The sequence below is a fragment of the Sinocyclocheilus anshuiensis genome, unplaced genomic scaffold (genome assembly GCF_001515605.1).
Source record: "Sinocyclocheilus anshuiensis isolate Anshui unplaced genomic scaffold, SAMN03320099.WGS_v1.1 scaffold1114, whole genome shotgun sequence".
NCBI classification, from domain to species: Eukaryota; Metazoa; Chordata; class Actinopteri; order Cypriniformes; family Cyprinidae; genus Sinocyclocheilus; species Sinocyclocheilus anshuiensis.
In genome coordinates this window covers 71,572-84,815 of record NW_015540838.1, presented here as the reverse complement: position 1 = coordinate 84,815, position 13,244 = coordinate 71,572, and the positions used below count along the sequence as shown (strand labels likewise).

At 37.6% G+C, this 13,244-nt stretch overlaps 1 protein-coding gene across 5 annotated transcripts in view; it reads right to left on the bottom strand.

The window, feature by feature from the left end:
- Nucleotides 1-1,172: 1,172 nt before the first annotated feature.
- Nucleotides 1,173-13,244, bottom strand: part of LOC107687391 (paired box protein Pax-7-like) — a 75,726-nt gene continuing 63,654 nt past the window's right edge. For all 5 annotated transcript variants that reach the window (XM_016484686.1, XM_016484688.1, XM_016484687.1 and 2 more), the window contains exons 9-10: nt 7,019-7,268; nt 1,173-3,281 (exon numbers count right to left, since the gene is read on the bottom strand). In XM_016484686.1, coding sequence (XP_016340172.1) covers nt 3,166-3,281; nt 7,019-7,268 — 366 coding nt within the window. In that variant the 3' untranslated portion in view covers nt 1,173-3,165. The remainder of the gene's footprint in view (nt 3,282-7,018; nt 7,269-13,244) is intronic.

Sequence of the window (13,244 nt, the reverse complement as noted above, 5' to 3'; positions counted from 1 at the left end):
ATCTGCAAAAATATCAATATAATATATAATAGAGTATAAAATATAGTCAAAATATAATAAATGTCTTCAGTGTTTAATTCTTTCTTTCCATTTTTCAGTCTTTGTATCACACACAAATTTCCCTAAATGTATTTCATATAATAATAAATATAGCTAAATAAGTAATAAATAATAATATAATAAATAAATAATAAAAACAGTTTGGCATCTATAACTGTCAAAGGACAAATAACTGTCATGACCATCCAAAAATCAAATTTGACTGTTTATGAGGTCATCCCAGCAGCTGCTCCCCTAACAGTAATATTGGAAATATCTGAAAGGATATTTTATGACATCACACTGAGGACAGCTGAATCATAAAGAGGATTCCTCAGTGCAAAATCACATGCAGAAACATTCCCTCACTGTGTGAATGCGTTAAATGAACCCAGATGGCAACACTAAAACTTGTTTACAATGTATATTACTTTAAAGATCTTAATTAAACACTAGTTTATAATCCATCATCAGAGAGGTGCTCGTTCTGATGGGAGGTGCAACGCATGCCTGCATCTTGGGCCGTTAATGCCATTACACATTGGCTGGTATTCAGTGCCCAGCCTTCAGTGACCCCATAAGAAACGCAGTAAATTCCCTCAGGCCCTGCAGCTCTTCTGTGAATACAGTGCTCTGAGAGTCTCTGTTGTGACACTGTCTGCAACACTTCACTCTATTCACTTCCAGGGAAACTCAATTACTGGAAACTGATATTTTTAGTATCTTAAATCACCACAACTGTCATGATGCTCTTGACTTCAAAGTGGCTATAAAAATACAGCATTGTTAAGATGGGGATTAAATCATGATTATAGTTGACAGCAACATCAAAGCAATGAAAAGAGTGTATATGATAAATGCCAATAGATTTTCATGTTGTAAGTATTACAGAAAATGAGCATTTCAGATTAAAAAGCTCTTCATAAATTTAGTACTAGATTGTAAAGCAGGCCACAAGTACATGATACTTCTGGCCATATATCATTACTGAGTGAACTATTAAATGCGTAATAAAATGTTTTAGTTTTTAAATAGAAGACATATATATGCCCCATGAGCATATTTGACTATTGCATGATCCATATAGTGGGTGTTGAGGAAAAAAAAAAAAAAAGACGCAATCTGGGTTTCTTTGTCCTCTTTTTTGAGCTTTAATCCATAACAAATATGCCAGTGCTACAGTAAAGACACCAACAGGCTGAAGGTAGTAAATGCCAATACAAGTTCCCACTACGCTAGTATTTCATACAGCTGAATAAATTATGGCATGATAATATACACACATGCTGAACGGAAATATATCAAAGAAAATTACATATGAGCAAAAAAAGGTAAACAATGAAAGAATAAAGAGCAACTGAGGTTGAAAAGATATTTGGGAAAGGTGTATCGCCCCATCGGATAGTGCTTCAAATATCCCAAAGTTAGATTAATGCTTGCAGTAGAAATGAGTGCAACACACTAAAAACATGATTTTGATTTTTTTTTCCACATTTCTTTTTTGTCTTTTTTTTTATTAACTACAAAATATTGTAAGCGTTAAAATGGAAATGTCCTCAGTCATTTGTTGGCACATGGTCACGTGTTTATATTTCAGTTATTGTCCTGAATATATATGACATTTTAGGGCACATCTAGTGACACTGGAGCACAGTTTAGATTCAGTTCATCTTAGCCACCGAAATAGTCAGTTAAAAACACAGCTGATAATAGGTTGAATAAGGAGCCATGGTGGCAAATATTAAATGTAAACACAGAATCCATAAATGTGGTCATATATTCCATCTCTCAATGTAATATTTTGAAGATTTTTTTTTCTTCAAGACAATTATTCAGAGACCATCCCACTTTTTACCTATATAAAATGGCATAATTTCCAGTAAAAGTCGACTTCTCTCTACAAACTGCGAAAAATTCAGATACCCATTCTACAGTTTCAGTTCAGTTCATTTTACAGTGACCACAGAAACGAATTTTCTTATGAATAAAAAAGTGCTACCAATTTAGTACATCCTCTTCCTAATTGCTGAAACATGAATTCACAAATCACCCTTCAGCCATTCATTGGCTAATATCTGATTGTTTTTAAGTTCTTGGATAAATGATAAGCTATATCTATACTTTCCATGAATAGCAGAGAAGCATATGGGAAAGTATATCAAAAGCCATAACATGCTAAAATTGGCATTTGCCCGTAAGGGCTCATTATAATGGTAATTATAGTGACCACAGAGATGATTAAGTATGTGTTCATTGCTAGAAATACTAGAATGAAAAGAATGTATTTTTGTCATTTGGTCATCATATTTCAGAACAGTGTATTTTTTTAAGACAAAATCATCATAAATAACACTGATATCCCCAAGACACTTTCCACCCATAGAGAGCAGGTCACAGACTACCTTTTTGCCCCATATCAAGGCTCCACCAACCCAGATGCCCCACTGACCAGCCCAGGTTTTGTGGAATGTCAGGTTTAAGATTTAAATGAGCAAATTGTATGCATTGTAGCTTTGCAAACAACCTGCCACACTATCATGTAAATCCATTAGAAATGTAATTTTACAAAGCAAGGCCTTGTGGTTAAGATAGAAACAGGAACTAAACATGAGAAAAATAAAAATGAAACATGTAAACAAAGAGCAATTACAATAAGTAAATGCAACAGCAATAGGAACAACCACATTTATAATAACAAATATAATTATAATACCATCATTTTCTATAAACAACATGGTCCGAACAGTTTGCAATGGGCAAGTGGCTGCAGCTGTAGCCTATGTGTGCTAACACTGGATGCCGACGGGCAGGGCTTTAGTGATTTGGGCTCAGACAATTGATTCTCATTTTCCCTCGGCTTCTTTCTGAAGCCCTGAAAGGGTCTCTTTGTTGTGAAATAGAGAAAGGATCGGGACGAGTAAGGAGATGCGGCACAATAGTGTCTGTTTTTTATGTGGAATGGCTTTTGTATTCACGCTGCTATAGGTAGAAAATCTAAGACTGCCCATGATTTTGTACTTCTCTTGGCCTTGTTCATTCCTAGTCAGATGGTCCATATGTGGGTTCTGCAGAAAGAATGGAGGGATGCTGGTGAAACACATGGTTGGATGTTCAGTTTGAGATCCATCAATATGCCTGTCCCGTCTCCACCTGTAGCAGTCCGAGCACAGCCGAGTGCTCTCCGAGCTTCATCCTTCTCTGCGTGGACAAGCTCACATTCTTAGCCAGGTAATCCACCGCAGCTACACACAAAGATGAAAACAATCAATTAATTTCTCAGTGATACGAAAATAATATGCAACAGTGACTATTTTTGCCTAGATCTGTGGTGTACACGCAATCCATACACAGTTACCTGAATACACCTGTTCAACGATGAACAAGCAAAAACTTTTTTTTCCTGGTCTCATTAAAAAACTAAAATACTTAAAAATATATATTGTTTGGCATAAGGTAAAATACTTTTTTTTTTTGTGGCACTTAAAATAAAAAATGTCTTGGTGTAACAGACTGGTCTCAGTAAAAGTTAAAGATTTGAAGAAGAAAAAATGCTGTTTGGCATAATCTATCTAACATTAATATCTAAATATACTCAAAGTCATAGCTTTTTAAAAATATGCAATGAAAAAATAAAATAAATATAAATAAAAAAAATCTTTGTCTGCCTAATGAAATCAGTGTGGCATAACCAACATACATTTTTTTCATAAATATATGTATTTTTTTTTTTAGAAATATAGTTGTTTTTTTTAACAATGAATATTTTATACATTTTAACTTTAAGGTTACACCACTTGATAGTTTTTAGAGCCTTTCAATCTAAATTAAAATGTATGAAATCAACATGAATACAAAGGTTATAGTTCTACAATTTCATTTTACGCAGCTTATTTGTAATTGATCCATCTAAGCAATTTTTTGAAAATTATGATTAAGTTTGGGGAAATATTTTATTACTTTTAACTTTATGATTGAACCAGTTGACATTGTTTTTAAATCAAAATAAACAAAAACTGTTGGAAGTTTTTTTTTAAAATGTAGACTTTTTTAAAAGGTGACTTTTCTATATTTTCATCTTGAACATCCTTATTTGTCATTGATCCATATAAGCATATAAACTTTGGGTGTAGTTTCAGAGCAGACACTTCACATCATTGTGAGCTTTCACAAACACACTTCTGATTCCAGAGACACAGAGCACCTGTTCCCCACTGTCACTCATTCCTGTCATAGCGAGTATTCCTCAGCACATTTCTCGTTATGTCTGTCATCCCTCTTCTCAGAATTCCACACTTCCCATCATATAACATTATATTGTGATACACCAGTCTATTCCATCCATCCATCTTTCTTAAAAAAAAAAAAAGCCACCCAAATTGCCATAAACAAAATTTAAACAAAACAAAACAAAAAGTTTTTCAAGTTCTTTTGAACGCAATTGGTTGGGGGAGAAAAGTTGGTGAAGCTAAAACTTTTTCAGCTCTACTGAGTAGATTTAGATAATGAGTCCACTTGAATTTCTATGCTTGTGAAAACTGTTACTGTTGATCGAGATATGTATCTGTACGGCTGTGCAAAATGCAATAGAGAGAGGGGAGAGACGGCTGAAAGAGTGGCGAGATTCCCACCAGATAGGTGTAGCACAAAAAACAGTGTGACTAACATAGCACCTGAGGGCACGGCTCGCATTGGATTGATCTGGAGTCTGGCTTCGCTGGGAGATCTTTATCAGGAGCACGTGTCGACTCTATCCTGCAGGCTAATCCAGGGTCAGAGGGCACCCAGAGTCCCGCTTGCAACCCAGGACCTCAGCATTGATCTGCCTCCCATCTCACACTGTTTCAATTTAAATACATGAGCTAAAGGCATTAAGGGCATTTGATTGGTGGAAAAAGACAGTGAATCGTGTTTGGGGTTGCGAGGACAAACCAAGGACAGGATGGAAGTGGTGCGGCACAAAAAACTGGGGAAGCTCCAATTAACCCCTCTAGCCACTTCCCTTTTCAAAACAGAAAAGGCCTCCCTCGCTGAGTCCAACTGGAATCGGTTTACTTATTAAGTTAGCACTGTGCTAGCTGTAACCTTCAGGTAATTATTTGCATAGACGTTTCCCACCCCCATCCTCAAAGCCGAAATGGAAAAAATGGAAGTGGAAACAGTCAAGCGGAGGAGGTTAAACCTGAGGGCTTTGCATTTCGAAACTGACAGGATTGAGTTTTTGCTACATGAGTGTTTTTGGAGTTGGCATTGCGACCACAGCCACTCCTTTTCCGACAAGCAGTAAACACAGTGATCATTTGATCAAAATGTCAACATTAATGACAAAATGCATCACGACAGAGACGTCTATGATTAATGGATATAAAAAAGGCGAGCATTAGTGCGCTGGCATTAGCTGCTGGCATGTCAAGAGCCTCTGATGTTGTTTGGTCGGAGGCCCTTTGATTACTCCAGTCGAGGAGGTGTTATTTGAACCTCTCCTTCCTTTATTCATCATTAGCAGAAGTGTTGAGGCGGGGCAGAGCGAGGGTGTGTGCGGACGGTGCCAGACATCTGTCAGTGTGACAGTAAGCGCAGCACGTTAGCGTCTGTAAGCAAGAGCAAAAAGGAAGCTGTCAGGGAATGGTGGCACGTACGGTAGCAGCCGCATACCTGTGGGTGGGCTAGCTGTCTGTACAGGAGACACTGGTGCTGACAGCTCGCAGAGAGAGTAATCACAGCTCACTTAACCTCTCTCCCTCAGGAAGCCTTTCTCTCCTGTCAGCCCCGTTTACTCCTTAAATCCCGCTCAGAATGAATCTCTGCCTTCCCTAAGAGGAGCACCGAATCTGCTCTCTGACACTCACGGTCACACTGAACACATGCAAACACACGCACCTCTACAAAGTGCGCCCTTAAGCTGTCTCCCGAATTTCAATGAAATATTAGACAGGTGGGCTAAATCAGTGATTTCGCACCCCAGGGAGTACTTAAAAGAAATAGTTCCCTCAAACATTAAGATTCGGTACTAAACTCAACTAAAATAACTGAATGTAAATTAACTGAATTGTAAATCATTTAATGAATAACCAGGTACTCTTTTCCATATGACAGAAAGCAACACCACAAAATACTTGATGTTTTTGTGTAATTGCTTGAGAAATTTACTAGCAATTTCTAAATAAAATTTTTTTTTTCTACACCTTATTTTTTGTGCCAGTTGAGTTGAACTCACTGAACTCACTTGAACTCAAAATTCAGGTCAGTTTTGTGTACTAGCTCATTTGATTCATTTGATTCAAAAGATCTGTTATTTTTCTCATGAACCCCCATAATCTGTAGTGCATGATTTAATTTGACTTAAATTTCAGTTTCTCACACAAAGCTATCATATGGCTTTAAAATATGGGATATAGTGCATTTTAGTGCACAAGATGTATTGACCACTGTTATGGTGCTTTTTTTAGAGAAAGAGATTTTGGAGCTTTACAGCTCCTGTCTTTTATTACATGGAAAAAAAGTGGCCAGGATATTCAACTTAAAATTCTCCTTTTGCATTTCATAGAAGAACTACGGGTTGGAACAACACATGGATTAAATGGATGAAATAAGTGTCCTTTTTAAATGATCTCTTTAAGAAGGTCCTGGTTCTTAAATAAAAATCACAGTTGTTGAAGGAACAAATTAAATAAGAAATATAAAATTATTATTATTTTTATATTTCTTATTTTAAACATTTTAAGTCATTTTGAGATTCCCCCTTAAAAAGAAGTTTGCTGCGGCCCTCTGGTTGAGAACCACTGCAGTATAAAATAAAAAGTGTCAATATTAGTGTAACTTACAGTTACATTTTTACATTTACTCATTTAGCAGATGCTTTTATCTAAAGCGACTTACTCATGAGGAATACAACTTGAGTCCTACCGATGGGTATGTAGGGGGAAATGCGACAAAAACGTAATTAATTTTCACTATAAGTAAAGAGGAGAGAGGCACTTACTCTGGCCATACTGACTGTACTGGTAGCCCGCAGTGACGGGGTCTACGCTGTAGCTGGTGGTGCTATACGTAGAGGGGCAGTAGGACTGGGAGGAGGGCAGGCTGTCAGCAGTCTTGATAGGCTCGGAGCGATGGCTGCAGCTGGCTGAGATTGGGTTGGAGGCCTCCAGGCTGCTGTGCAAGGGGGAGATGGAGAACTCATGCTGGGGCTGAGGGGCCACGGCGCTAGGGTTGCCGAGGATGCTCATCACCTGGTGGGTAGAAAGGAACGAGAGTCAGGATCAGCAAAAAGATATGGAAACCACAGTAAATTGGTTTCCCAATTCATTGTTGGTCACTGCATGTCACGCGAAGTTCAAGGCCTCATCCTTGATAGGGGTTAAACATCTTCACAACGACCCCTTTTCTGCATCCCAAGGGAGCATTTACTAGGCTGAAAACAGTGTCAGTGTCATAACAAGCTCCCAGGGAGAATTTAATCTGGAGCCTTCAGCCATCCCAGAGTCTCAACCCTCATGAATGATTAAAATAATAAACACTCATATTAGATGCCCCCAGAGATTAGACACTCTACAAGGTCTGTCCTTGTTTTGTTTAATAATGTTTACAGCAAATGTAACCCAGTAAACTCTGGAAAAACAATAATAGTAATATTTTAATATATGTGACCCTGGACCACAAAACCAGTCTTAAGTCGCTGTGGTATATTTGTAGCAATAGCCAAAAATACATTGTATGGGTTTTATGACAAAAATCATTAGGATATTATGTAAAGATAATGTTCCATGAAGATATTTTGTACATTTCCTACTGTAAATATATTAAAACTTAATTTTTGATTAGTAATATGCATTGCTAAGAACTTCATTTGGACAAATTTAAAGGTGATTTTCTCAGTATTTTGATTTTTTTGCACCCTCAGATTCCAGATATTCAAATAGTTGTATCTCAGCCAAATATTGTCCTATCCTAACAAACCATACATCAATGGATTTTAATCCTTAATTTCTTAAGACCCATATGACTGGTTTTGTGGTCCAGGGTCACATATACACAAATCAAAAATAAAGCAAAAACCATAATAATAATAATAAAAAAAAAAAAAAATGTAATTTATTTCTGTGATGCAAAGCTGAATTTTCAGTAGCCATTACTCCAGTCTTCAGTGTCAGATGATCCTTCAAAAATCATTCTAATTTGCTGATTTTTCAAATTTTCTGATCAATGTTGGAGACGGTTGTGCTGCTTAATGATGCACAATAAAAATATTCCATTGACAAATATTATTTAGTTTTTCTTTATTTTCTGCACCCATCACATTTTAAATCTGTACATAAAGCCATTTGAAAGTCATGCTGTTGATTACCACAGAATGCGAAAAAAAAAAAACTAATTTAAAATATATTATTTACATATATGTACACATATAAATACCCATTAACAAAAAAAATACTCATAATAATAACTGAACCATTGTATATGTGATAGGTTAAAGTCAGAGTCATTCAAAGCCGTTTCAAAACCAATGTGAAGCAGTCAGATAGAAGGGGTGGAGGTAGAAAAAAAAAAGGGTCAGAGACGCTGAATGCTGAGGTTGCTCTGCCTGCCACATGCTCCCCATCCGCAGACTGAAACAAAGCATCCTCCTGAACATCAGGTTCACGTTGTGGCTCACTACGCCCCGCTGCCCTTTGGCCGTCTCAGGACCCAACCTGCTAAACCAATTAGCCCATCACAGAGCTGCTGTGAGCAAAATCAAGCCCACATGCACCACTCAAAACAACATCCATGGGCTATTTGCTGAAGTCTGATACAACCCAGGAGATGACAGAGGACTTCAGAATGATCAGCTGCACGTTGGGAAATAAATCAACATATTACAACAAGGCATTGGCCCACCAGTGTGCATACATTCTCAGACGCATGGCCTAAACAGATAAGTGAATTTAGACTAATATCCTCCCGAAGCTTCCAGGAAAATATGCAGCACTTGAAACATATTAAATACATAAAAGGGCACTTGAAATGGAGCATGTTGGACTATACGAGTGCGGAAAGTCCCTCTTCTCATGTGATATATGATATGAGCAGGCCAAGCAGACTTCCTGTGATGAAGGTGGTAGAGAGAGAGAGAGGGAAATGTGTTAATTTATGGGGCAGCACGCAGCGGGCTTTCACGCCGCTGAGCGCTGGTATATGACCCTGGACACGGGGCGATGAGTCAGGGGCAAACCGCCTGCCCGACAGGGGGCTGAATGGGCAGCTGGAGGAGAGACAAGACTTAACAGGCGCTTAATTGAGGTTTGATTATATTCAGCTCTAGCCGTTAAATGAAATGCCCCTCACAGGACTGTATGTGGCACTATTATGTTGAATGCATGGTATGCTGTTTTAAAGTCAGCATGAAGTGAACTTCATCTATTTTTTAAATGCACATTATTGATCTTATTGTGAACAATTGACATGTATATATTTCATTAAAAAAAAGTTTGACCCCATAATTCTGATGACGTATGATGGACTTCTCCAATCACTTTGTTTGTATAAACCCTGTCCCTTTCTAACAATACACTGCAAGCTGCCATTCAGATTTGCCTCCATCCAATCAACAACTCATGTATAGACCCAAGTCAACACCTTACATTTTTTATTTTTTAAGAATTCTTGTATACTCGGATGTATGTCACAATACGGAAATGTCGCTACTTCCATTTTATCACGACTTCCAATACAGAGCATTAAAGAAGACAACATTTTGAAATGACATTTAGTCATGAGGCAAACACTGATGTCTGACCTGCACCATATGCAGCATATATTCACAATACATATTGTTTCAAAGCAGCGTTACAGAAAATGCTTGTTTCAATGTTACAATTGGGAAGAATTATATTATCAGCCACAGAGGAGTGTATCAAAGTAATGTCCATATGGCAGAAATATAATACAAGTTACATGGTTAGCTGTATCATGTATATAGTTAAGCAGACAATACAAATGTTTTAGGCAGCAATCGTAATGATTACAATATAAGGATAATATTTGACAGTTTTGTATGTCGATCCAAAGCTGGCATCACCTGAAGTCTTCACATTATTGGATAGATATAGATATAGCCATATGTACCTTTTTGATGTTCCAAAAATGACAAACACCATAAAAGCACCATAAAGGTGTCCATACGACCAACCTGGTCTCATAAGTACCTCTCTCTGGGTACTTTTCTGCAACACCGTTTTTACGTAGGCCTACCTTACTGCACGTTTCGCCGCAGTTTCAAAGTCCACTGAATGGCGCTAAAACACGAGTTCGATAGGTGAACCCTGGCACGTTTTTATTACGTTGATATAGGTACGTATTGCTGTGTTTTTATTACGTTGCTTCAGGTACGTATTGTGGCGGTTCAGAATTCAAATATCCGGGGACTGTCGCTAAAAGTTAATGCTCTATCGTGTTGGAAATATGCCCTACACCAAACCCAACCCTAAACCTACCCTATAGTGTTAACAAATGCAAAACTGATATAAAAACGCATTTGTTGATGCAACCGTGTCATTTGAACTTACTTATATGCAGATTTGAACTGTTTTGTCGAATCATAGTTACACGGGATTCGAACTGGAGCTCCTCACCTCTCAAGTACGTCTCCGTACTCCGTGAGCTACCGAACAAACTTACCGTCTATGAAAACCCATTGATATGAAGCTGGATATGTGCGGTGCTAACAATCAAAAGCATCAGTTTTTAAATCTCCCAGCATATTAAAAGTGTTTTGAAGTCATAACATAATATTCTTCAAGTAACTGTACTTCAAAAATTACGCTTTATTAATCGAAACTCTGTAAATTTGTGTGAGAAGTCTGAGTTTTACTGCCTCTAGTGTTCATTTCTTTTGGAAACTGCAGTGATATGTACTTATTGGTACGTATTTCGCGTCTCGCGAAAAAGTGCCCCCAGGTACGTTTTTGCCATGACCAGGTAGCATATGACATATACACACTATATTCCAAGTCTTCTGATGTCATATAGTAGATTTTAAGTTGTAAAATGTAATGTCCACATGACTGTGATCAGTACATCGTGGTAAAAGTGCAGCATGAAGATTCAGGAAGATTCATGAAAAATATTGTCAAATGGATTTGGAAACACATCAGGATGAGTAAATAGAGTAAATAATGACATTTTGTGAAATATAAGGTTTTTATTTCTGTTCCTCTATCCATTTTAAACTAGGAATAACAAGAATTTCCAGAAAACTGCAATGAAGTTGTGAAATTCTGTAATCCTTTGTATTCCCCAAATACTGACATTTCACTGTAATATGAGGTAATTTGAGCTAATAGTAAAGCTTGAGCCTATGTAAGTTCAGATTCTCCCCAGTAGTGGAGTTTTAATCAGATGAGCGGGGGACGCAAACACAAGGGGTGTCAACCCAGAATGTGGGCAGAGAGCGCCGGGTGCCTGACACCTCCATTCAGCCTTGCGCTTAAGCAGCCTGTAGCCTGGGTGATGCCATTATTGTGCTGGAAGACAAATTATTCAAATCTTCAAATTTAGCATAACCTTATTGACATCAATTAAAGTGGCAAACGGAGAATATTCCAGCACGGTAAGAGGTAGAGCCTGGCTTTTTATCACAAGAGGCAGCACGTGGTGAGGTTATTGTCAGCTCAATCCTCTCGCCGCACAGCGCACCGCGGAGAGGCCTGCCTTAAACCGCAGCACCCAACCAGCTGTAATTAGGACATTCAACTTAAAGTGCACATGGAGCCACAACATAAACACTAACAAACAGCAGGACTGCCTGTGAACTCTTTTCATGGGCTACTGCACTCACAGTGGGACAACTGCAAAGCAGAAGGGGCAGAAATGACAGATTCTGGCTCTGTTTTAGAAAGGGCTCACTTATCAGCCACAATTTTTGTCATGGGAATCACTGTGCTAAAGTTGAGTTGCTTTTAAGAAAACTGTTTTTCTTAGAAGACACTATAATATTGTTCAGTTCATGAAATTAAATGAATGTTTCAGGATAAATACAAGTTAAATGATTAGTATAGAAAATAACACTGTCACTCAGTTTGTAAATAAAATGTAAAAAAAATAAAAAATAAAACAAAATAAAATGGAGGAAAAATAAATTTGGGGAAATAAAAAATAAAATGAAATAATATTCTAGAATAAATATAGGTTAAATGATTACCATAGCCCTTGTACCATTGCTGTAACATAACACAAATATCCAAAATATCGTTGTCGCTTAAGTTGAAATTGAAAATAAAATAGACAGAGAGTAGAAAAAGAATAGTTCATTATATTAAATAGTACATTTACCCCATAGACTTTTCATGTAACTATCAAAGTGCATTTTTATGCGTTAAAGGGGTCATATGATGTTGCTAAAAAATAACATTATTTTGTGTATTTGGTGTAATGCAATGTGTTTATGCGGTTTAAGGTTCAAAAAACACATTATTTTCCACATATTATTTTGTGTATTTGGTGTAATGAAATGTGTTTATGTGGTTTAAGGTTCAAAAAACACATTATTTTCCACATACTGTACATTATTGTTTCTCCTCTATGCCCCACCTTTCTGAAACGCGTCGATTTTTACAAAGCTCATCGGTCTGAAAAGCGAGGTGTGCTCTGATTGGCCAGCTATCCAGTACGTTGTGATTGGCCGAATTCCTCAAGCGTGTGACGGAGATGTTACGCCCCTACCATATTGTGATGGAGCGACGAGACAAAAACATTAAAAAAAACATTATAAACAAGGCATTTGTTGCATCCAGTGGGGACATAATTACTGATTATAATGACTTGTACTGTCTTTTTACGCGTTGCGTTGCATCGCATCGCGCCGCATAAACATAAAACCATGTCTGCATTTGTGATTGGAGAAACGACAAACAACAAGTGCTACTCTACACTGCTCAAAACTCGCGTTTGAATCGTCAGTGGCAAATCCTTTAAATATGACAACGTACTTACAGGCTGAGTCAGCATTATTTGTCAGCATCATAGACTGTATAGGGTCAGTATGCGCCGAAGGGGAAACAGGAACTGAATTCACAGGAACACCGGCATTGTAGGCTACTCTCCCAGGAAACAGTCCTCGTCCTCCTTAAAATGCATTGCACACATCTGAATATTTGGGTTGAACTATTCTGGAACAGTGTTGTAAATACAACTTAACCACTGATTTCTAGTTGTGTCCTCTTTTGGAA